The sequence below is a fragment of the Stomoxys calcitrans genome, chromosome 2, assembly GCF_963082655.1.
Source record: "Stomoxys calcitrans chromosome 2, idStoCalc2.1, whole genome shotgun sequence".
Lineage (NCBI taxonomy): Eukaryota > Metazoa > Arthropoda > Insecta > Diptera > Muscidae > Stomoxys > Stomoxys calcitrans.
This window is the reverse complement of record NC_081553.1, coordinates 6,214,628-6,241,465: the sequence shown is the minus strand read 5'-3', so window position 1 is coordinate 6,241,465 and position 26,838 is coordinate 6,214,628. Positions and strand designations below refer to the sequence as shown.

Genomic DNA, 26,838 nt, shown 5'->3' with positions numbered 1-26,838 from the left:
AAAACTCGAAATTACTTTACGTCAACGTATCATATTCTTCTTGTCGTACTCTTTTTCCGACTAACTCAACTGTTTACGCCTTTTTGGCTATGTGGCAACATACTATAATACAATAAGAAAAGCAAGAGCGAGATGAATATAGAACTTTTTCATCAGCCATACACCACCACCATTCGTTCGTATCTAAAGTGTATGTACAGTGTCTTAAGTTTTCGTTTTTATTCGGGTGAAAATGGATGATGACGATATCTATCTTTTTCAGAGAGTAAACACATAGCATATACAACAAACAAACACATCAAAACATATGGATTACGAAACACTACTGTTGTTTTTGAGAGTTCTGTTAAGTGTAAAGAGATAGAGAGAGAGAGAGAGAAACACTTTCGTTCCGAACACAATGAAAAAGTTCTCTTCAATCCTCTCGCTAAAGCGCTGTCAAATCATTTTTCAGTCATCTCTTCAGGAGGCAACAACGCATATCGGGCTTTCGGTCGTTTTAGCGTTTTACAACAATAGCATAAATTTCAGAAATAAATAAATTTTCACATTTCGAACAACACAACGTGCCGTGTTTTTGGCTTTCCAAAATAATGAAAAATAAACAAATAACTTATTAATTACGATAAATTGCTGTTTTTCCAGTGACGACAAATTCTGTACGTCATACAATAAAAAAAGCGTATAAAGAAATTCAACTCGCGGGTTATTTCAAGAATATAAACAAATTGGTGTCGCTTTTAAAATAATTTTCGCTTGCAAAGAATCCAAGAAGGCCAACTTCATTCGACAAAAGAAACAAGAAAAAGCCTAGCGAAAATATGTACAGCTAAAATCATAAAATGTTGGCAAAATAAAAAAAAGTGCATACGACAATTTTAATAAAAATCCAAACGAGTGAGATAATATAAACAAATTATACGTCGAAATGCAAGTGGACAACTGCAACTTATAAATATTTAATAAAATTAAATTAGTTTGTTGGCAGCTCTCAGCAAGACAGATCCAACACAAAGAGAAACCTCTGATTGCTCATTGTGACAAAAACAGTGAAATTTATAAAATTCCTGTGAATGAACTAGAAAAAAAAAACGATATAGTGATACATTATTGTAACAAAATCGAATGATGACGGCCAGCAGTCTTCAACTTTTCCCCTGTCGTGTACAGCTGGTGGGCTTGCCTGTACCTGCAACATCCACCTCCTCCAGCGCAATGACAAATGGAGCAGGCAACTCAACAACTTTGCAAACACCGCCTCAAGGTCCGCCCATGGAAATACGCCAAAGCGTAAGTCGCAATTTGTTTGGGTCACCCGTGCCCGGTGAGGTTGACAACATATTTCAGCAGCAGACAAAACGCCAACATAGGTATATCCGCGATCGCTACAACATCGATGTCAATAAGTTGCGAGATATGGCGGTAGTTGAGTCCACAACCCCGATAACTGCTGCACAACCAACGCAATTGCCCCCACTCATCGCCCATGAAGTCAAACAACATGAGCAATGCTTACAACAGGAAAAGTGCAATTTAAATAGGACCGTTGCCTACTCCAGCGATATGATCACACCGCCCAATGCTAAAATTCATCAGCCTTCACTCAATGGCGACAGAATGCGTAGACCGACACCAACCGCCAATACATCTTCGGAGCGCCGAAAACCCTATACCAAACAGCCTTCTATAACAGGTAGGATGAAAACAACTAACTTATGACAATTCTAAAAAAAGGATATGCCCGCGATTCGCCTGCAGTGAAACACTTGTCCCTGTGTTGTCGCCTGTATATGTGTTCTTGACATAGGAATCCAATAGGATTTTCTTGCTTCTTGCAAAACAAAATTTCAGTTTACACCTGATTTCTTCGAAAGGTTCTTTAAGATTTACAGACAGGCGAAAACATGTTCTATTCATGACGCCAAATTCAAGGGTGTTTTTTCTTTCCCTTATCCAAGCCATTGTACTTTCAATATTTGCCACATGTTTGTTGCTACCCTTAACAAAGTGCCAGAAAAACAACCCTCACACTGACTTGCAGTGTTGTTACTGTTCTGTTAGGTCCATATGTTTCAGAAATAACAAAAATCTCGGATTTCATTTCCAATAAGACATCAGCTGATATGCCAACAAGGCTAATGCATGTTTTGTCATCATCCCTTGAACTCGAAACGCCAGAGGGTGATTTTTTTTTTCATTTAACTTTATTTCCGTTAGTGATGTCATTGTTTTTTGGGCTGAATTCCCGTTCGATATATTATATCTTCTTAATGCTATAAAAATCAACTTGTCTTCTAGTATTATTTGCTTCTCCCAACATTTTTCAGTTCCTCAACTATTTTTTTTACCGTCTCCCCCACTTGGTTTTTCCATCATATGCTCCTTTTCACTCTTGCCGGATAGAAGACGATGATCTATTTAAGACCTCCTGATCCCTAGAATGTGTTGCAGAATTACATATGTTTTATTTTAAGAATAAAACACAAAAGAAACACTACCCGCGTTTTATGCTGAACATGTGGGAAGTTGTCTTGTACTTACGGCCGTTGTATTAAGAATTTGTAGAAAAAAAATATAATTTTTTTCAATTTCTTCAAAATATGTTGTCAACAATTTATTTTTTAAGAAAATGTTGACAAATTTTGTCAACATAGCTGTGACCACATTTTCTGCAGAAATTATTTATTTATTTGCCAGATTTCGTACTTTTATTTAGAAATTACAATAGAACTACACATTTGTGTCAGACAACTCTCTTGAATACAACATTTTTCAGTGATTTTTTTCAAATATAAATACAAAAAGAGCAGTAGAATGAATGGTGACTACAAATTTTCAGTATTGAACATTTTGTCGGCAAATTTAGTCAAATGTTTATCAGGCCTATTCCAATAATCGCAATCGCAAGCTTATTGCGATTTCTACCTTAATTTATGTTTCGGTAATCGAAAATGGCAAACATTTTGCGGTTTCAAATCGTTCAGACTTGCCTCTGCGAATTGAGAATAAATGCTCTGATTTCATTTACAACACCCCAAATTCAACGCTGTCGCTTTTGGTATATTTTGCGAATTCACTACACAACGCAGGAAAATAAACAGCTGATAAAATTTTCCTATAAAAAATAATGGAAAATAAAACATAAAACGTAAAAACAGATTAAGAATTAACATATTTTTGCTTTTTTCTATTCACACAAATACTTTTGGGCCTTTGCAAGGCGTTTCCTATTGAATTTGGAAAATTTTGGTCTGTTGCTGCGTTTTTGTAATTTTTAGTAGCAGCTACTAAAAATGCACGTGCAACGAATAGTATATGTCAGTATAAGAAACGATGGTTCGACAAACTAGTTTTTCCGATTTGCATTTTATCATCATACGATCCGAAAACCAAATAAGAACAAATATTGATAATGTAGTATAGCTATTTTATAATTTTAAACGTTTATTTTAAAGCACACAAATTAACAATAAAAAATATACGTATGACGTACGCAATTAGGCAAAACATTTGACTCATTTCTGCTACAGCTGTTCAAGTGTTGCCAATGAAATGTAACGTTAATAAAATGAAAATTGCACGGAAACCGGAGAATGTACCTTTGCATCGCACGAATTGCTTACGATTTGTGTTCCAATCCCATGGCAGTCGGTAGTACGTACCGGATTGACCCGATGGAGTTCTTCATCGGCAAGGGATTCCGCTTCAGTGTATAACACACTGCTACAACAACCACATAGATTGAAGCTCAAAGTTTTTGTGTAGTATTCATAATTATCCCGTGCGGTCTATCGCTTAGTGGTTTGCCTTTGTATTGATAATTATACGCAGAACGCCGTTTGGAGTCGAAAACAAACTAAACGATATTCCTTAACACGATAAACATTAATTTTTGAATTAAATGAAATAATTCCCAAATATTTTTCAGTTTAGGAGGCTTGGTTCGGATAGGAAAAATTCCTTAGCATCTAATTGTTGAGTTTTATTTATATTTAATTTTCTCAAGCAGGAAGACGTTATTTGACTTATTTAATATTTTACAATTTTTTTTCTTAAGCCTAAATAAATTAATTAATAAATTTTTTGCTCAAGATGGCTTGCCTTGCCTTGCAACAGTAGCTTACCTTGTATCACAGTGCTCGGACTACCGTTACGGGGGCAACGCACTCTACTAACTCAGCTACTAGGGCGATTAATCGATAAATGTAAACTATAAATATAAATTAATTTAAGTTAAAAAAAGCGCGATCTTTAAAAGTCACATATTAATTAACACGATTTACACGGCAGGTGTACCAGTAGTCGGTAGTTTAAGGTTTTTGCCTTGTACAATGCATTCTGCTTCCGGGTACAGATGTTCAATTCATTCGAAATTTGGTTTTTACAATTCGAAATTTGTTTTGTTTCAGATGTATTAACCTAAAATTTAAATTTCTTTTATTAATTTTGCGAAATTTTAAATTTTTTTAAGAAAAAGTACCATGTTCCTAAAATCGGCATATAGTATTTTGGAAAAGAAAATATTAGCTATTAAAGAACATTACTGTTGCATTAATTTTAAGACATGTTTAATTTCATTATCTCACATATTTAACGCAAAAAAAACAAAAAAAAGAATAAAAAAAAAATTCATACGCTCACATGAGCCAAAAATTAAATACCCACAACCATAGGTATGTTTCTCATCTGGAGTACGGTGTATATAGAAGATACATTCAACTAAGATTTGGTGTGGCCGTTTTTAGGCAAGTATATGAAAGTTCATTACTATACAACTATTCGAATTTCAGGGAAATCGGTTAAAAAATAAGCTATTTATTAGGCCAAGAAGTTCAATCTATAGGTTTATCCAAATTTAGTGTGATGTGGACCCTATTCGACGCGAATATATATGGTATCATACTCCCTCTCTCTACAACGCATTCATGCCAAATTCTGCCAAATCGGCTACAAAATTCACCGTTTATGTGGTCAAAATCTTAAATTGCGAAATCGATCTATGTGGCAGCTTTATCATTCTATGATACAATACAGACCATTTTCGAATAATAGGATATTAAATACGTATAACGCATTTTTGAAAATTCGAAAAAATATTGCTTTTGCGAGCTGATAACGGTAAACAGGGTGATCGGTTAAAAAGGGGCTGTATAAAGATGCAGTTCGAAAATGGACCTCTATAATCGTACTAAACCCTAAACTGGGTAAAAAATAATGTGTACCAATTTTCAGCTTTTAAGACGCAGCGTGATTATATCAGTGAAAGGACTTTCTTTCGGATTTCCTTGGAGATTTAGATTCATAGGCGCATAAGTAACTTCTGTGCCACGTAGGCCTCCAACGTTACGATTTTCGTTCATAAGCGGGGTAATTTAAAAAATACGCTACATCGAACAATATATTAATATTTGCAAATTTGCCCATGAACATTCAATTAAGGAACATGGGCAAACATCTCACATATCAATGTGTGCAGTCCGATTGAAGTTTAAGGTCAATGATAAGGGAACTCCATTTTATAGTCGAGTCTGAACGGCGTGCCGCAGTTCGACACCTCCTTTGAGGAAAGGTTTTTTTGGCATAGTTCCTCACAATTATCGCCAGCATTAGGAGGGAATAAATATCGCTGTAATTTTTATGATGGTCTCGCCAGGATTGAACCCAGGCGTTCAACGTCATAGGCGGATATGCTAACCTCTGTCCTACGGTGGCCTCCAATATTTTAATATATCTTCCTTATAAACCGATCTGCCAATTCGATTTCACAAGGTCGCAGAAGAAACATTTTCAACTCGCCACTCAAATGCCGACTACTGGAAAAACCAATTTTTTATTGTCTCTAAAGACGTAATTGATTTTTTGATTCTACTTAACCATTAAAATTTATTTGTGATTAAAAATATTAAATTTGTTTATGCTTTCTTAACTTTTCTATTCACTATTTTTTTCTTAAGAGCAGGTACTTTCGAACTTGTTGATGGACATCCTCTCACTTAAATCAAATTTCTGCTGTATCTCAGCTCGAATATTTTTGTTCACAAGGAGATGAAATGAAATCTTGATAGAGAAGTACTAAAATAAAACACAGCTTTAGTTTAAGTTTGAAATTTTGGATGTAAATACATTTTCAGTTAAATGATATTTTCACTTAAGCGAATTCAATTATATTTAATAACACCAAAAGAATGATTGTTTCCAACCAGTTTCACTTTAAATGTAATTTAATTAACTTCAATGGCTGACGAATGAAAGTAGCATTTTCCTGCGACAGAACTATGTTATTATCATGACATATAATTTAGTATAGGAAGTAAAAGTTTTGCTGGGAAACTTCCAAAGTATTACAGTTCTGTGAAGCGTTAGAGAAACTGTAAAGAACATCTTGCAATCCATTTGTAATAATTATTTGATATAATGACAACTAAATATGAGATCATACAAAGTCTGAATGCCCTTGTTTTAAATGGAATTAAGTAGATACAGATACATTTCTTATCTCTATGACTAGTCTACACACACCGAATGCCATTTAAAATGGCCTAGTACTTGAGAACTGTTGTTTATATCCGATAAAAGGGAGTTCGACTTTAATTATTTGTTCAAGCCTCTATTACAAGGCATGTATTTACCTTATGACATGCCACTTTTTGTATTCACATGTAATTTAAAATGTTTGTCGAAATTGTCAATTTTCATAAGAAAAAAATTTGAGCAAATCTGATTTTTTTATGCGTAAAAGCTGTTCAAGCTGATTAAATCATAAATTTGTGATAATAATTTAATATGGGGCTGCTTTCATTCGACTGACAACAAAAACAGCTGATTTCTTCATGTTTTTGTCAGAAGGAATAGAGCACGTCCCAAAACAAAAAGAAATTCATGTGCTATTTTGGAAGGTGATTTTCCTATGTTAGTTTCATTTGCATCACACTGTCTTTTGTACACCCTACATGCGCTAAATTTGACATGTTATGAGATACCTACATATTGTGTAATATAGCCTTAACTTGGATACATGCTGAATGGAGATATTACATGATTTCATGCATCTCTCGAAGGCTCTCTTCGCATCATTTACTGTTGTTGTTTATTTTATTCCTTGTTCGATGTTTGGTTACTGGGGAAAAAAGGGCGCCAAATTCGTAAAATGCTCTCCTTATACGCAATTCCTCCCCATCACCTTGCGAGAGACTGCGCTTCTTTCGAGCAAGGTGTGTGAACGTGTGTGTTTGTCACAATCAATTGCTGTTCTTATGAAGAAGAACACGCGCCAAAACTTGAAATTGAACAAAAAAAACCACGTACAATCTGAACCAAACAATAAATTTAGAAGAAAACAACCAGCAGTGTGAATTTTGTGTTTTGTTTCTGCTGCTTTTTCTGTAGTTATGGTGCTTTTTTTTTGGGGCATTTCTTGTTCTTGTTTGGTTTTGGGGTTTGTGACGAAAATTAGGCGCAAGGAAGAAACCGAAACAAATGTAATTTCGCGCCTAAATCATCCAAACTAAATGACACACGCACACATATATTATCTCCCCACAGCAGCACGTAAAGTTCGGGCGACGGTGAGTTTAGCTTGGAGGATTTTTGTTGTTTTGATTTTATGCCGCCTCTGTCGTCACCATCGGCTTTTTCGGTGACCGTTGAAGAGGAAAGAGGTATGTGTGTGGCTAAAAGGTGTGTGCTAACGGCAGGTGAAGACGAAGTGTGCGAGCGGGTGGTGATGGCTTTAATAATAATGACACATATTTTTTATATTTTGTTTTGATCAAAATGTTTAATGATCTACCCATTATTGTTTTTATAATTTTTTTATAGAAGTTTTTGTTTTATTTTAAATTTTATCAAGTAAACATTCACTATCTCCGCCAGCATTTGCGGTTAGCATGCATCAAGCGTCATGGATTATTATTTTCTTTGTTTTGCTAGCGTTTTACTTTGTTTTTACGCTCGTGGAAAAGTGAGTGGTATTCCTCACTAACTAAACTCTGTTTGTAAGGAACATTGCCTCAAATGTTACAATTCTGACAAAAAAAAATCAAAAAGTTTGGTAAAATTTGAGAATACTTTGAGTTTTATAGTTTACATTGAACCAATCTGAAACTCATGAATTTTCCCGCCATTTCGCCAATTCCTTTATATTACCTAACTAAAGTCTTTTTATAGTTCTTAAAATTTCCCGCCTCGCTCGCAATGTCGCCACTTTGTCTTTTGTTTTTGGCAAATATTCAAAAAGTTCTTATTTTCATTCTTTCTGTGTTTCAATTTATAGCAAACCCGGCAAAGAAATGCAATTTTTTGTTGTGTATTTGAGCGCTCGTACGTACATATTTACATACGTACGGATGTCGTTATTCTCTCAACCATTCTTGAGAGGGATGATGTTTGTCAAATAATGACTTTGTTTTCTTTTATTTCTTTGTTTACCGTTCATGCGAGTATTTTCTATAATCGCGCCAAAAAATTTCTAGATTTTGAAGAAAAATTTTTGTATGTTTTTATTGTTGCTGTTAATGTTGAATGTTATTGAAATTTTAAATGAAAATATTAAAAAAAAGAAAACAAACACTTGTCATGAAAATCATTTTTAAGCAAATGCAAAGATAGGTTTTTCTGCAAAATTTTGGAATTTTTCTTCGAGAAAAGGTTTATACCTATCTTGTGTTCTCATAAAATTCTTCAATTGAAAGTTTCATTTGATGCAGTGTATTGGATACCTATGTATTGTGTCTGTTTTTTTATTTGAGGTCATATAGAAGTCATAAATAAATAGAATATTTCATAATTTCAATTTTTTTAAACAAAAAATTCATTAGTTTTGTGACAAATATTTTAAAATATCATCAAAAAGGAAAATTTTTCAGAATTTTGAAATATAATTCACTGGGAACACTGGTAAATTGCATATTGCCAACTCGTAGTCCGAAACCTGTTTGATATTCATGATCTAAATCGATCGAACGATGACCGTCCGTGTCTTTCTCGTGTGTTTCGAAAACGCAATCTTTTTGAAGGAGTAAAGCTAGCGCTGTAAATTTTCCACAATTTTATAAATTGCGACATTGCAGTTTAATGTGACAACACGAATCCTGATGTGAAAGTCTCAACACTTCACAGTGGTTGCCATCCCTCACTAAATGCTGGGCTCTTAGAAGCATTTCTTTATAACTTTTATATGAAGCGTGGTTAACGTCACTCCGTTCGGACTTGGCAATATATAAACTATATTTTGCCAACGTTTGATTATTTTCCCACTTATCACATTGTAAAATTGATGAGATGTTGCTTCTCATATAAAGGATTTTTTTGTTAATTTTTGTGCTCTCTCGTACATTCATTAAAGGAAAAAATTCAAAAACCAGCCAAATTTATTTATTACAACAAACAGAAACACCAACCAACCACGTCATTAAAACATAGGTGAACAGCGAATAAATATCACTTATTGTTATTATATATTATATCACTTATTGTTATTATATATTATTATATAGTTTTAGAGTTGGCATATTTGGGCGAAAATTATTTGTTGAGGAAGCAACATTTTCGACAAAATTGGCTGTTTAGCAAAACAAGTTATCCAGCAGAATTTGATCGATTGAAGGCTTTGCCTCGATTTTTCAATTCAAATGCATTACGAAACTTTGTCTATACACACACGAACGCTCATACATAAACATTAGCCAATTGTATTCTTTGCACACATCATATGTACACATACATATATGCATATACATGTTTCATCCACTATTAATTTACAAAGACTTTTTTGGGGTCGACTCAATGTTTCGCTTAATATCTTTGAAATGACGTTTGATTTTCGTAACAAAGTTTTAGTGATGAATGTTTGTTGTATACCCTTGCACAGCGTGTTTGTGTCTCTCATTTTTGTTCGAATGCTGTGTGCGTTTGTGGTGCTTAATGCATTTTAAAATGATTGCGCAATACTTTGGGCGCGGAGAGAATAAGTCTGTTTGTAGCAGCCAGCCGTCCGTAGAGAAACAAGACCAACCAGCTGACGTCATTTGCTTTAATGTTACCGTGCAGATTCATCTCTTTGTGCTCTGCTGCTGTTGTTTCTCTTGCTTTCAAATATGCATTCTTTGTTGTTGACTTTGGGGGTGGGGGTTAGGATTTTTTTTTTGTTGGAGAAAACAACTGTACGTCTCTATTATAAGCCGTGGACAGGCGGTTACGGTATAAACCCTACATTGGTGCAGCCGCACCCACACTGATGTTGGGCCTTGTTTGCTTGCTTTTCTGAGTTTTTCTTCTCCTTTTCATTTTGCGTTTATGTCGAAAATTCGATCAACAACATAGTATATGCATAATGGTCTCAGTTATGCTCAACGCAGAAACGAAGTGAGAGAGAGAGAGAATGCAAAAGAGAATCATTGAACAAAATATTTGAAAATTTGATAAAGCTTTATCCAATGTTATTTGCCATTTTATTTGTATATAGGATGCAGTGTTACCGTAGCATATTATTTATGTTTTGCCGCCAAAAATTATACTTATCTACCTTATTGAGATCCGAAAAGCCATAATGATAACTCTAGCTGCACCACAAATTGACGTGCAAAATCCTAACAATAATGCAATGTCCCATAAGGTAGGTGGGTGGATAGATAATTGCTTAAAGAAAGTGGTTTGATTATATTGATGGTGCAAATGCAACAGCAAAAATATCACGTAGCCCAAACGTCGACACCAGTCGTGTTTACTGTTTATGTATTTCCTATATTTGTTTCGTGGTATATGTGAAGCAAAAATTAAAATAATAAACATCAACCTCACTCTTTGGGCTGAAAACAATGCCAACAACAATAGAATAAATATCCATGAGCTTGAGTAACGACTGTTGTTTGTGTCGACGGCGTCGACCGATTTAAGCCGTCGCGTGCGTTACTAGCTGCTATTTCGGAGCAGTGTTGCCACTCAAGAAATTTAATTGCCATCAAAATTTAAACAAAATCCTACCAAAACCGACCGACCTAACCAGCGATGCCTAAAAATGTGACGGTTGCCGTTAAATACTATCTTTAAGAATTTATAATTCTCTCAATATGTAAAAAATTAGCTATACTCATTAGCCACTGTAACGTTTTGGACTCTTATATTGGTTTAAATGAAACGATTTGTTCAACATTGAGGCGCATACCACCTTAGTCGCGAGAATGAAAATTCAATAAAAATCACCCGATTTATCACACAAAACGAACAAGCAGAATTCTTATCGTGGTGGAAAAAATAATAGGGACAACAGTTACTAAGAATTATATTGAACAAAAAGAGTTAGAAAACATGGTCACTTCTGTTAAACGCTGGACCTGGTTATTTTTAGACCTACTGAGTTTTTACGGAAATTTTAAATTAGAATTTAAATCTCATTAAATTCACGCATGGTGATTTGGTAATTAATAAAAAAATTACAAACTAAGACCATAAGTGAAGTTTCAAATATTTGTTGTTTTCAATAAGGCTAAGATCTGCTAAAAGTGAACAGCTCAACTAAAAAATCAGGGTGCTGATTTTTGTATATTTTGTAAAAAAACAGCAAAGCACGAATACTTAGAAAATCATTAAAGGAGCAACCCAAAAAAATCTAGAACAAACGGGGTAATATGTTGACGAACACCAAAATGAAACACAAATCTTGCTGCTCTGTTAAACACGATACGCAGCTTCCTTCTAACTGACCCGACAGTACCACAATAAATCTCAGCACGATGTAAAATTGAGGGCATAACAAGGGCATTTACTAAAACCTTCCTCATTGGCAATGAAAGGCTAAGCTCCATATTATAAAGCTAACGCAAAGTGTACTTAAATTTAGAAATAACAGAATTGATATGTACGTCAAACCTAAGGTCATGATCTAAGATCATTCCCAGACAATTGATACTGTCCACGTACTCAATAACAACATCATTTATGCAGACAACTACAGGCGAACTAGTTCTTATACCATAGCACATTACTTTTGTCTTTCTGGTATTTACAGATAGATTGTTAACCCGCAACCACTCATTTTCCAAATGAATTTACGGAAAAAGTCACCAAAACGAGCATCCGCGAATTAAATTGGATTGGATGAAGATTCACCCTTTGACAGAAGTGACCATGTTTTCTTACTCTTTTTGTTCAATATTGTTATTAGTAACTGGTGGCCCTATTATTTTTTCCACCACTATTTATGTACTTTAGTTATTTTTAGTTTTTTAGTTGTAAATTGAATCATTTATTTACTTGGCATTTAGATGTTCCATCCTGCCAAGTAGGAACCAAAAACGGCAACACTGTTTATTTATTTGTGTTGCCAGTCTTTTTGTTGTTGCTGCCTTACAAAATTCTCCAACACGCCATTCAGCCCAAACACCCATTCTTTCTCTAGAGTTTATTTTGTTCTCTGGGCTTTCGCCTTAGTTTTGTCTCTCTCTGGATTGTTGGCTATTTTTATGATAATTTTTTGTATTCGTGTTTCTTAACACATCAAAGTGCGTGTTTGTGTGAATATGTGTTCATATTGATAAATATCAGTAGATTTTTCTGTTGTTTTATAATTTTTCAATAAAAGTTTACCTCGTCACTCATTGTTGATGTGACTGTTGTTTTTGTTGCTGTGACGTCCCCGTTTTTTTTTGTTTTTTTTTGCTCCCTGCCTCCCTGTATCATATTTGGCTGTGGTGCCACAAGGTTGTGTATCTGGCCCCATACATTGAGGGTTATAAATACATACGTTATTCAAATCATAAATTTTACGATTTTTATTCTTTTGTTTTTATCTCTTTTTCTTGCATTTGATCTTTACACACTCCTGAATGATTTGTAATAGAAAGCTTTTCTCTTGAAGATGAAATTTTGATATTAGTGATTTCAAAATATCCACTTATTTAGCAGACCTCGTATTTTGCTTCTTGCTTCAATCAAAAAAAAAAAAAAAAAATATTATTTATATATATATATCAAAATTGGCGCGCTCAATGTTATTTTTATTTTTGTCAAAACTAATGGTTTTGTTTTGCTACGGATCTGCGATGTTCTATGGCGCAATTCGTAGCAACTTTTGCCGCCATTTCTAAGATTTTGATAATATTCTGAATGGGGAGAATTGAAAAACAAAACAAACTAGTGTGTAAACTGTACTACCCTTGCCTTACCGCAGCACAGTTTCTTCCTCGCTCCCCTCCCCATCATCCCGATTTTACGTTAAGACAACAACCACGTGAGTCTGAAGGTCATGTTATCTTTATGAGATTTTTTCCACTTTCAAAAGTTTGTTTTACACCCATTGCCGCCAATATGGTTAGGTAGGAATTATTTTTGTTCTTGCCAAATACCCAAATGAAGATCACTTTAAAAAAATTATTTTATTTTTGTGTTTTTATTTTTCAATTTCGGAGTTTGAGCGTTTTTGTCCACTTTTCGTTTCGTTATTATTCTTATCACTTTTGGTGGTATTTGTTTTGCTACGTCTCGATTCAATTCGTTTCGCTTAAAAATAGTGAGAGTGTTTTTTTCATTCGTTTTGTTTGTTTATTATTCCTTCACGTTGGGTTGTTTTTAGTGGTGCCTATCCGCACCTGTTATTCGTATAAAAAACTGTTCAAATAAACAATTTACAATTCACGAAAAACTAAAAAAAATATTGAAGCCTCCCTCTCTCTCTTTCTCGTTAAATAGAATACAAGGAGAATGAAACCTTTGAAAAATTTTTATTTTCTGAAAATGTTAGAGCCGTTGTTAAAGCTGCTGAGAAGTCTCAAAATAAAATGCTCAGAGCTTAATTGAATGAAAAAGATCAGAAGTGGTAATAGGTGTGTTCAAGTACTTTTCCAGTAAAAATTTGCAGAAGAGTAAGAATAGCCTTTGGCTATTTATTTGAATTAAACATCGGTTTCCATAAAACAGCTGTTCGATGCTGCAAATTTCTGCTGGGAAAAAAAACCTCTAGTAAAAGTTTTCAACTACCAAACTCTCTTAATTTAGCTCGCGCTCACGCACTCTCCCTCTTTTCTAAATGCAGTATTACAAGCGGGAGTTACATGTCTTTAGTTTCCAGCTCCAAAACAAATAAATTGTATACCTGTAAAGCGACAACTTTTTTTTGACAAGAACTTTTTTTAGAATAAGTAATAAACAACTCGCCAGTCATCCAGTAATCAGCTAACAAGTACCACTATGGAGTTCATCACAATTGGCCAGAGTGTCAATATAAATCGACGGATGACCGGTATGGTACCATGGATTTAAAAATAAATCCTGGAAATAAGGCATTTATTTTTGTGCATGAAAACACAGGATTTAGCACTTAAATCCCGAAACGTCCATAAATCCCAGTTTAGAGGCCAATGTAAACGTACTGTAACTGCAAAAACCACAAACATTTTGTCACCTGATACGTATCGATACACAGAAAAAATGGAAACTAGGTTCAATAAAGAAAATTTGGATACCCACCACCTCGGGTGCTTGGTACACAGAAAAAATGGAAACTAGGTTCAATAAAGAAAATTTGGATACCTACCACCTCGGGTGCTTGGTACACAGAAAAAATGGAAACTAGGTTTAAAGTTGCTTGCTCTACTTGATTTTAGCTAAATGGGGGCAATAATTACGCTATTTATGGGTAAAAGACCTTCGGTCTATATGGGGGCTATACCCAATGTCAAAGGGCTGAGCACAGCTCACTGCTCAAATCGGGATGTCGGTCCATATGGGGGCTATATTAAGATACAGACCGATCCGGATCATGTTTGGTCCAGATGTCAGTGATCTAAACACAAATAGTTGTGCTACTTCTCAGCCAAATGGGTTAATAAGTACAGCTTTTATGAGCCTAAGATCTTAAATCGGGAGATCGGTCTTTACGGGGGCTATATCAAGATATAGTCCGATATAGCCCATCATCCCATATACGAAAATATAATATGTGCAAAGGTTCAGCTCAATATCTTCGGAGCAGCAGACAGTCGGATGGACGGACAAAGCTAGATCATCTTAGATTTTTACGAGGACCAACATTATATATTCTTTATAGGAACGGAAATAAATATTCCGATGTGTTGTAAATCGAATGACAAAATGAATATGCCTCCATCCTGTACTGGTGGGTATAAAAATAACCCTTTCTATTTTTTTGACATTTTTTATCTACCCACGTCACTTTGTGTCTGTAGGTGATAGAAGCGCGACATATATATTACTCACTCGCACTTCTTTTCGCATTACATATGTGTGCGAAAGGGATCGCAATATAATCTTGATCAATGCACAATTTATACAACTAAAGCTTCTATCACTCGATGTGTATTGTCTAAAGTATTTGCAAAGATAGCAACTCTGAAAGTTGTACACATTGTGTGATACGTACGAAAAATTTAATATGAAAAATGGATTTTCGAGCAAATATGCAATTCTTCTTATTTCCTCGAACATACATGTAGGTGGACACTATTCTTTGGCAGAACTCAAACAAAAGTCAAACAAAAACACACTACAAAGAGAACATCATTGGAACAGAGTTGATTGGTGCCCATTTCGTGGGCTTTTTATTACATTGGCAATTAATTGAAGCGAATTTAGTATTGGCGCAGCGACGTGTCGCTAATATTTTGCTTATAGAACTGCTTACTACTTCTACAGAATGTGTTCAATCCCATGGCAGCCGGTTGTATGTACCGCATTGACCCGATGAATTCCTTCATCGGCAAGGGCTGCCGCCTCAGTGTACCACACACTGCTACTACAACAACAACAACAACAACAGAATGTGTTCGCATTTTCTTCTTCACAATTTTTTCATAATGCGTATTGAGAGATTTTCGGCCGAAAAGTCGAATCAGTACTAGGCTTAAATTCGAGTTTGCACATTTAGTTAGAAAATGAAATTAAAATTTAAATTGTAATCCAATAGACTATTATTTCTTTGGAGTTTTAACTATAACGATAATATTGTCTAACAGTACTTATTCGATATTCGTCATCCTCGTTATGCGCAACTCCTCGATTATTGCAAAACCTTTGCAATTATCAAACGTATTGTAGATTCTTCAAGCAAAATATGTCCCATATATGCAAAAACTGTTTTCGTTATTCATTTTATTTCCGTGGGTGTGAAATTTTGTGGAATCGTTCGAGACTTGAGGCGCCTCTTAATCTTAGGTTGGACTTACCACGCATCCTCAAGTGCTTTTCAAAAATTAAGTTTGATTTCAAATTTTAAGTTTAATTAGGTAAACGCCATTAAGCGTGTGACGCATTAAGTTAACCGACTGTTTGCTTTTAAACGCGTTTAGGGCGCAAAACGTATGATTTAGACTTGTTTACTGTTCCAAAAATGTTTTTCTGTCCATAGAATCGAGGAAATCTTGTATTACACTCATTTTTAACAGCTTTATTGACAATTTTTATTGAAATTATAGTTTGAAATGAAATACATTATCAGATTTTTAGAAATTTGTAAGCAGAAAAAGTAAAAAATGGAATGTTACTCAACTCAAAGTTGACACATATGGCGACGTTAAACCGCTTATGCGCAAGCACATGAGAGCGCATGGTATGTGACTGCATCTTTAGGATGTCAGGCATCGGGATTTGCAATAAATAAAAACATAGAGCAATTAAAATTAATTTCTTTTTTTAATATATACAGGTACATAGCACCTTAGAACACTTTAGCCTTTCCGCTTACTTTTTATGTGTTAATATTTAAAGAATAAAATACGAGTACTTACAAATAAAAGATAAATTTTATAGTCAGGAACTCAGGGAATTAGAGCAGAAAGTTTTTTTTATTGGCCTAGTAAAGTTCCTTCCAGCAATTGAAATGGGAGAGTGATCTTGTATTCACTTACAACCAAATACCGGTAGCCTTTGCCATATTCATTTGGTTCCTCCCCATCATCATCATCATCAACATCTCGACAAGCAGCTGAGAAAGATAGTAACAGATAAACGAGAACAATCTGGCAATTGATTGGCTTTAATCAAAACAAATAACAAAATCGTTGGAAAAACAAAAAAAACGTGAATAGAAATCGCAAATCACCATGGCCACAAAAAAATATTTAGGTTACACTCTATGTGGCATTCATTGCCATTCTTCCACCGTCCGCACGCCCCCTGCTCTACGTGAACTGCTTGCTGTGGCTGGCTGGCTATTCAGTAAATTAAGTTTTGCAAACACGCATAATAATAAAGCAAAATTTTGCCATGTCTTACCAAAAGTAAACAACAGCGTCGCTAAATGAATAAAAGAAACAAAAAACAAGATAAAAGCATAGAGAAAACGATAAAAACGCTTTGTAGACTTCAAAGATAGAAGAAACTTGAGGAAACTCGTCCCAAAGACAGTCAGTCAGCCAACAGCTAAGAACTGTTTTTATTATTTTTTACACGTTGCTGCAGCCTGTTTGTTTTGGTTACTATTTGCACCCACCACCGAAGGATGGGGTTATATTCATTTTGTCATTCTGTTTGCAACACTTCGAAATATCCTTTTCCGACCCTATAAAGTATATATCTTCTTGGTCCTAGTAAAAATCGAAAACGATCTAGCTAAAGGGTGATTTTTTTGAGGTTAGGATTTTCATGCATTAGTATTTGACAGATCACGTGGGATTTCAGACATGGTGTCAAAGAGAAAGATGTTCAGTATGCTTTGACATTTCATCATGAATAGACTTACTAACGAACAACGCTTGCAAATCATTTTCAGTGAATGGGCCCTAGAACAGTTGGCAGAAAATCCGCTTTTTTATCGACAAATTTTGTTCAGCGATGAGGCTCATTTCTGGTTGAATGGCTACGTAAATAAGCAAAATTGCCGCATTTGGAGTGAAGAGCAACCAGAAGCCGTTCAAGAACTGCCCATGCATCCCGAAAAATGCACTGTTTGGTGTGGTTTGTACGCTGGTGGAATCATTGGACCGTATTTTTTCAAAGATGCTGTTGGACGCAACGTTACGGTGAATGAACACATTTCGAACCGAACACTGATTTTGGTAATAAAATTCAATGATTTGCAAGCGTTGCTCGTTAGTAAGTCTATTCATGATGAAATGTCAAAGCATACTGAGCATCTTTCTCTTTGACACCATGTCTGAAATCCCACGTGATCTGTCAAATACTAATGCATGAAAATACTAACCTCAAAAAAATCACCCTTTATTTGCGTCCGTCCGTCTGTCTATTGAAATCACGCTACTGACTTTAAAAACGAAAATCTTGAGCTGAAACTGCATATATTTTTTTTTATCCATAGTCAGGTTAAGTTCAAAGATTATCGGCCATATAGACCGATCTCCCGATTTAGGGTCTAAGGCTCTATGTATGTATTTATTACTCGATATAATTCAAATTTAGTACAACGATTTTTTTAAGATCACCGACATCTGTGGTCCGAATATGGTCCTGATCGGTCTTTAATCTTGATTTAAGGTCTTAGACCTTAATCTTGATTTAAGGTCTCAAGCCAATAAAAACGCATTTATTACCCGATTTCGCTGAAATTTAGCACAATGGATAAGATCCTCGACATTCGTAGCCAAGATGGTTTAAATCGGACTATATCTTAATGTAGTCTCCCGATTTAAAGTCTCAGGCCAATAAAAACCGCATGTATTAGCCGATTTCGCCGAAATATAACACAGTGAGCTCTGTTTAGCCTTTGGTCGTTACGATCGGACCATTTTTGAGTACAGCCACCATATAGACCGCTCCCCGGGTTAAAAAAAATAGAGTGTAATTATTCGCCGAATTTGCTGAAACTAAGTAGTGTAAGCCCTGCTTAACCCCTACACATCTTCCCCGAAAATATCTTACAGATCAGATCATATTTAGATATATCTGCCCTATATATCCATCTCCCGATTTTTGGCTTGTACCCATTAAGACTCTTTTTATGACGAGTTTGAACTATATTTCCTTAAAGCTGATATAGGTTCAGAGTCTAGATTTTTTTTTTACGAAATGTTTTTTTTATATATACTTGAGGTGGTGGGTATCCAAAGTTCGGTCCGGCCAAACTTAATGCCTTTTTACTTGTTGTTCTTCTCGCGGTTATGTGTGGAGCCGAGTTGTTAAAACAGAAAGCTATAAACGAGCTGCCGCCGCTTGGGTTTACAGTTAGCTTGGGCAAGCGTTCGACTATTCCCATTTCCAGCAACCCAAACAGCATTATTATGAAAAAGAAAACCAAAACAAAGCAATTATGCATAGGCAGCCAGTCATTCAGCTATGTAGCTCCGAACGCAGTCATACTTTTACATAGAGACTAGAGAGCAAACAAGAACAACAATAACTGACAACTACCCATTAAGAAATGAAAACAAAAGAAATTCCAAAGCAAAAATATTTTTGTGGGTATACATATGTACATGTGTGTGTATGTACATATGTATATACTAATAAATATCTTTTTTTTGATGTCAGATGTAAAAGTTATTGAAGATTGAATTCCCTTGTGGAATACCAATAACCTCGTTTGCTTGCCGCACATTGAAATTCCACCAACAACCACGATCGTGTCTTGTAACGAAAGTTTTTACGACTTCTATCACCTTCAATATTTTAATTTTGAATTAATATTATGAAACACACGAATATGCTCTCTCTCTATCTCTATCTCTCTCATTCTTCCTATTTCGTTCAAAGAGTTCTTAAATTTGTTTGTGGGAGTGTGAGAGTGTGGGAGTAAATCTTAGACTCAGTGCATTTTTTCTCTATGGAGAAAATAGAAAGAGTGGAGGGTAGATTTCAAAGTGTAAATCAAAATTTTCTCATGTAGATGGGACAAATGATAATAGGAGTTTCTATATTCCCAAGCCCCATATATTCCCAAACAACCTTAACGAGGAATTCAAGGAAAAAAAAATTTTGTATTCAAAATTGCTACAACATTAAACCCCAACATTAAATTAGTAAATTATTGGGGGGTATTCTATCGCTCTCTATGTAGATGAGATGTTGGATTGCATTCTAATTACGCTACTCAAATGAATGGTATAGTATGTCATGTTTATAATTATTTGAGAGACATTTTTAAAGCGAAAAAACTTTTTAGTTAAACACTTAGGTATACAAGTTTTTGAAGAGGATGTATATTTTCCATTCCATATTTCTTTTTTATTTTCTCATATAGAACCTTTTGTTAAGTTTGCAAATAGGCTATGAGACTGAAACTGAAAATGCCCATTACGATCGGACCATTTTTGAGTACAGCCATCATATAGACCGCTCCCCGGGTTAAAAAAATAGAGTGTAATTATTCGCCGAATTTGCTGAAACTAAGTAGTGTAAGCCCTGCTTAACCCCTACACATCTTCCCCGAAAATATCTTACAGATCAGATCATATTTAGATATATCTGCCCTATATATCCATCTCCCGATTTTTGGCTTGTACCCATTAAGACTCTTTTTATGACGATTAAGTGTTCTTAAGCTTTTTCAGAAGCCTTCGTTTTCTTTTATCTTTTTCCAATAAATTTAATGTACACTATTGGTTTCAATGCAATTTTCTCATTTTCTTTGCGTTTGCCTTTGCATTTATTATCTCCCCGGTGTTGCAGTAAATAAAATTACAAACAATTGAAATGTGCAGTAGGAAGCAAAACCGAGTGGATGTTCTACTCTTTGCACTTCTTTCGGGTATTAAAAATCACAAATAGAACAAAATCAATTACTTCTTTTTAGACGAATTCTCTTTCACTCATCATGTTCCGATAATAATATTTGAAAATTAAAAAAAATTAAGGAAAGTCCCACAAAAAATAGTAAACAAAAATGCTCTTTAGGATACTTTTTGAAAAGGGTTTGTTTTTAATAATTTAAGACCTGGTTATGCTCTCGGTAGCCGAGTTGGTAGCGTGCTTGGATTACCAGTGCAGGGGTCGTGGGTTTGATTCCCGCCAGAAGCCTGTGGTATCACAATGACTTAAAATTGTCCAAGTGAGTCTGTAAATGTAGAACAAATGTATCGTAAATTTAAAGAGGCAATTATGCTTATTACAAAACATAGCATTTGACATTTCAAACAAAACAATTTTCTAACAAAAAGACTTGAAGGTGAGGAAGGGTCTAACATAACTCAAGGGCAGGCCAGAGAAGACGGCCATCCATGCAGTGATGCGAGATGTTGAAACATTTCTCCAACTGAAGGAGTACGCAATGGCTGGCTTTGGAATATTGAGAGGCATTTAACAACAAGGAGATATGTCGACACCGCCCTGAGCCGCACGGGGAGACAGAATACGGACAAGGATCCCTTCTGGACACTATGAATGTGGTGGGCAGACTGAGTAGGGTTTCGGGAGACAGACTGAGTAGGGTTTCGGATTGGGGTTATTCTAAGACACACAACATTTCAGGCAGAGCTATGTGTCATAACGATAGATGCAAAAGAAATTCTGGGAAGGGATTTTCATTTGTTGCTGCTGTTGTTGTGGCCCGATAGCTCTCAGCTTAGCTTCTCGAAATGACATGAACACCAAACAAATTGGAGCTCAGAGTTTCAAAATCAGTAAGTGTATATGGCGGCCTTCAACTCCGTGGGTTCTAGTACACTAAGGTCCAAGTGCGTGGCGGAGTGTGTGGAATCCCTGAATAAACCCATGTTTCAAGACATAATGCTAACATGGATTAGCGGATACGACAGCGCCTAATTGGCGCTTACCCCCGACTCTCTTCTTGTAATTTCTTGCTATTATACATTACTCACTTTTTCATATACTTTTCACAAACTGACCACCATTGTTAAGGACCACCTTAATCCTTAACAATGAATTGTAATAATTTCACAGCGAAATCATAGAATCGGGATTAAGGGTTCGCTAAATATCCAAATTCACTTGTTGTCGGCGAAATCATGAAGCTGAAAGACTTCCTACAATGTTAGGGCACCATATTCTACAAAATAAACGGGCTCATGCCTAGATTTTACTTGTAATGGTTCAAATTTTCTGAAATTATTCTGAAAGCGAAAAACTGAGTGCATTTATCAATTTTGTTGACATTTTTTTTTTTTTGAGGACTTTTCTTTAATTACATGATAAACGTGGTAATTGAAAGACCATTTGCCAAAAAAGTAATTCATTTTGTTCTATTTTTGTTTTAAATATTCGAAAGAAATGCAAAAAGCTAAACATCTTCTCGGTTTTGCTTTCCACTGTATATCGCTGAAAACCCCACCCTCACCGCCAACCGTTTTCACGCCACACTCATAACTTCCCTGGGCTTCAATATAAAAAAAATGAGAAAATACTGTCGTTTGAAGAGCAAATTTGCAATGAAGGGGTATATCAGGGCGGAACAGCAGGAAAATTCTACAATAAATAATTATTGCCGCCGTTTAATTTCAAGGTTGATGTAGATACGGGCAATGCATTTCATTGACCCTCGCCTTGTTTCTACTATGAACTTTTGTTTGTTTGTATTTCTGCAATTCGAGCTGCAGTTTAACTCATGGGCAGAGATGTTTTTAAATTTGCCATCTATTTTTATACAAAAAGCAAAAAAAAAAAAATTAAACAGAATGTATGGCATGACCACCCTAGGGGAGATGAGCAAGTATGCCTATTTGATTATCTCGCTTTCTTTTGATACAGGCCTTTCTATGCTTTTTTATGGACATGTTGCCCTCTGCTGCTTGTTAGGTTTTAGCAAAACCATTGAATGTGGAAATAATGTTTTTTGTTTATTTTTCTTTTTTATTTTTAGCAATGTACAATTTTCGCAAAAAACGCAAGCACTCGTCATTGTCGCATTCACTTTTATCAGCATCAGGAACATCATCGGCGGCGTCATCTCCAGCAGCTGCAATTGCCAACACTGAGACTTTGCATCTCCACAAAAGCCCATTAGAAGATACTCATAGAAACGTGCTGCCGCAAGCCGAGCAGGCCATCATGGCATACAATGAGCAGGACGACGAGGTGGAGGAGGAGGTGGGACATGTTGCAAATAGAGTGACAACAACAGATGACAGCAGCGATTCGGATGAAAATGACTCCACTGAACAAAAGCAGGCGGTAAATGGTGAGGACGATTGCAACGACACCACCACATCAAATGCCAGCCAGAAATCAAGAAGCAACTCTACGCTGTCAGTGAATTTTGTTCTAACCACGCAAACTGCGGCGACGATCACCGCTTCTTCGCCCCACCAACATGCGTAAGTAAATAAGCACCATCTGGTTGGTTGGAGTTAAAAATAAACGCCAGAAAATCTCCTCAAGAGTGTTGTCGTCGTCACCATGGCAACGTTAGCAAGCAAAAACAAAAGTCAAGTCAACACGAAGTCTGGACTTGCAGGTTGACAAATCCAAAAATATAAGTGTGTTTGTGCAAGCATGCATGAATGTGCGCTGGTGGGGTGTAGAAATGCCAGCATTTACTCATCGACAGCGGGCAGGCTGGCTGTTTGGCCCCACCGTAACAAATAAAAGCACACACCCACACAAACACTCTTAAGGTAAAATTATAATTGATTATTTTTACACAGAGGAGATGTACACAAATTTTTGTTTGTAATTATTACTTTAGTTTATTTTTAAAAACATAACAAAAAAAAAAAAAACACAAAAAAAAATGAAAAAGAAAATGAAACAAAAACAAAAACATAATTAAAAAAATTTCAAATTTTTACATTTGAATATGACTTTCAAATGATCTCATTTGTTGAAAAATCAACACAAACAAACAAAATACTTTTAAAAATAATTATTACTATAATTAATATTGATAATGATATAATATAAACAAAATTTACAACTAACCAATTTCTAATTACTATTGCAGAAACATAAAAAAAAAAACAAAACTACAATAACAACTAAAAACCAACAGAACTAATCAAATGATTTTATAAAAAAATAAGAAAACGATTCAAAATTATATTAACTTTATGCAACTTTTTCAAACTAACTCTATTGTAAATTTACTAATTTTCTCTAATCTTATCTATCTTTTTTACCTATTGTATTCTATTTATTACTCTATTAGCACCCAGCTTTGCTACAATTCTTTTAAACCTCGTCGTGCAAAACTTCATTCTTTCCCCTAAATTACACTTTAATTTGGCACAGTTTGGAGTATTTAAACCCCTTCGCTTTTATTTCTTCCATTCTTTTTGTAGATTTTTACTTAAGTTCTTCTTGCCCCTACTTTCTCTGTCTGCAATTCTTTTTAAATCAATGATTATTTTTTTTTTAACTATTTTTAATATGATTTAAAACAAATCCAGAAGAAAAACGAATCATGCGTATATTTATTCTTACCAAATCATCCAAAAATAAGATGCTTTCTCCTAAAAACAACAAAAACAATATATATCTTCGAACGTATGTAAAATATTTCTATTTGTTTTGTATTTTTATTCGGAAAGAAATTACAAATTTTTTGCTTGTTTATTTAAATTTTTTAGAAAATACTGTGAAGACCCTACCACTGTTTTTTTTTATTATTTAAATTATTGTATAACAAGAAAATTGGAAAATTAAGAAAAAAAACATAAAAAAATAATAAAAACATTACAAAATTTTAAAAGTTGTTTTTTATTCACATCACTTATGTGGTGGAAAAGGTTAAAAGTGCGTGTAAAGAAAGTGGCTCCAGCTAAAACCAAAATGCAAATTCTCACATATCAAAAAGTGCTGGGTGATTCAACTTAAAGCTCAATGACAAGGAACTTACTTTTAGACCGAACAGCGGCTACAGTGCGACACCTCTTAGGGGAGAAGTTTTTACATGGCAGAGTACCTCACAAATGTCGTCAGCCTGGTACTTTTTCCGGATTACTTTTCTTAGATTTTAGATTTTGAGATAAAAAACTTGTTGATTTCATTCAGCAGGACATCGCCCATATGTTATGAAACTATTTAAATAAAAGTATTGTGTTATCATTGAGATTTTTGTAGTGTTTCAAAAGTAATCGCGTAAAACATGTGTTCTCAACTGTGATAAATAAACATAGTACCAGCCATTAGGATGGGATAAGCACAGCTGATATTTTTCTATGATGTTCTTGCAAGGATTCGAACCCAGGCGTTCAGCGTCATAGACGGACATGCTAACCTCTGCGCGGTTAATATTAGGAGTCTTCATCGTGGGTTTGTGTGCGCATTATTCAAGGTTATGTTCGGTCATGGCGGATTTATCCACCTGCACGGCATTTGTGTGTCCCTTTTCAAAACAAAACAAGTAAGAGCGAGCTAAGTTCGGCCGGGCCGAATCTTATATACTCTCCACCATAGATTGCATTTGTCGAGTTCTTTGCGCGGTATCTCTTTTTAGGCAAACAAAGAATAATGAATAAGAACTGTTACGACATTGGAACTATATCAAGTTATAGTCCGATTCGGACCATAAATAAGTCCATTCGGATAAGAATTGCGCCTTGTAGAGGCTCAAGATGCAAAATCGGGAGATCGGTTTATATGGGAGCTGTATCAAACTATTGATCGATTCAGACCATATTGGACACGTATGTTGAAAGTCATGAGAGAAGCCGTTGTACAAAATTTCTGCCAAATCGGATGAGAATTGCGCCCTCTAGAGGCTCAAGAAGTCAAGATCGCAGATCGGTTTATATGGCAGCTATATCAGGTTATATACCGCTTTGCGTCATACTTAGCACAGTTATTGGAAGTCAAAACAAAACACCTCGTGCAAAATTTCAGCCAAACCGGATGAGAATTGAGCCCTCCAGCGGCTCAAGAAGTCAAGATCCAAGATAGGTTTATATGACAGCTATACCAGATTATAACCCGATTTGAATCATACTTACCACAGTTGTCACCAAAACACCATGTGCAAAATTACAGCCAAATCGGATAAGAATTGCGCTCTCTAAAAACTGATGAAGTCAAGACCCATGATCGGTTTATATGGCGGAAATATCAGGTTATGAACTGATTTGAACCATACTTAGCACAGTTGTTGGAAGTGATACCAAAACACCACATGCAAAATTTCAGTCAAATCGGACGTGAATTGCGCCCTCTAGAGGCTCAAGAAGCCAACACCCAAGATCGGTTTATATGGCAGCTATTTCAAAACATGGACCGATTTGGCCCATTTACGACCTACACTAATAAGAAGTATTTATGTAAAATTTCAAGCGCCTAGCTTTACTCCTTCAAAAGTTAGCGTGCTTTTGACAGACGGACGGACGGTCGGACATGGCTGGATCGACTTACAATGACATGACGATCAAGAATATATATGCTTTAAGGGGTCTGAGATGCATATTTCGAGGTGTTACAAACAGAATGACGAAATTAGTACATCCCCATTCTATGGCGGAGGGTATAGAATGAGAATTAATTGGCAATGGCGTAGTCGAACGGTATTACGGTTGTCGAAGACGAAAATTTGTTCACATTTTTGGTATCACATAAGACGAATTCGACTGTCAAATTTAACGAAAACATTGATTGCATTCTAAACTGCATCGTGCTTGTTTGTCTAAAGAGTATGGATCCTACTTCTATATTATTTTTTTATTTACCACAATATTCTTTATCAAACTGTCGAAGGCGAATAAGTGGCAGAATAAAACGAAATGTGAAAATCGCCTAAGACTGCTGTCGATTTTCGCCTTCGACAACGGGGATAAGGGTGAATATTTAGTAATGTAATTAAGCACCTGCCAAGGCGTCGTATTTATCAGGTGGGCGCATCAACCCAGCTGAGAGAATTTGATGTCAACTCATTTTTGAATTCGCCGTACTAGAATATAAACGTCAAAATGAATATTTTATAAATTGTGTTTGCTGCTGTTATGGTTTTTAAACTTAGGGTATATAATGGCACGCGTCTAGCAACCGCATTCACTATCA

The 26,838-nt window shown here is 35.3% G+C and overlaps 1 protein-coding gene and 1 long non-coding RNA gene across 2 annotated transcripts; one reads left to right on the top strand and one right to left on the bottom strand.

The window, feature by feature from the left end:
- Positions 1-432: 432 nt before the first annotated feature.
- LOC106091496 (uncharacterized) lies at positions 433-24,544 on the top strand. The gene is made up of 2 exons (XM_013258031.2): positions 433-1,693; positions 22,718-24,544. Exons 1-2 carry the CDS (start codon positions 1,126-1,128, stop codon positions 23,173-23,175), a joined length of 1,026 nt encoding a protein of 341 aa, XP_013113485.2. The 5' UTR covers positions 433-1,125; the 3' UTR covers positions 23,176-24,544.
- Positions 2,470-19,200, bottom strand: LOC106091497 (uncharacterized). The gene is made up of 5 exons (XR_009396948.1): positions 18,992-19,200; positions 17,224-17,244; positions 16,737-16,933; positions 16,176-16,572; positions 2,470-3,115 (listed from the first exon to the last, which is right to left on the bottom strand). It is a non-coding gene; the product is annotated as an uncharacterized LOC106091497 (long non-coding RNA).
- Positions 24,545-26,838: the final 2,294 nt, after the last annotated feature.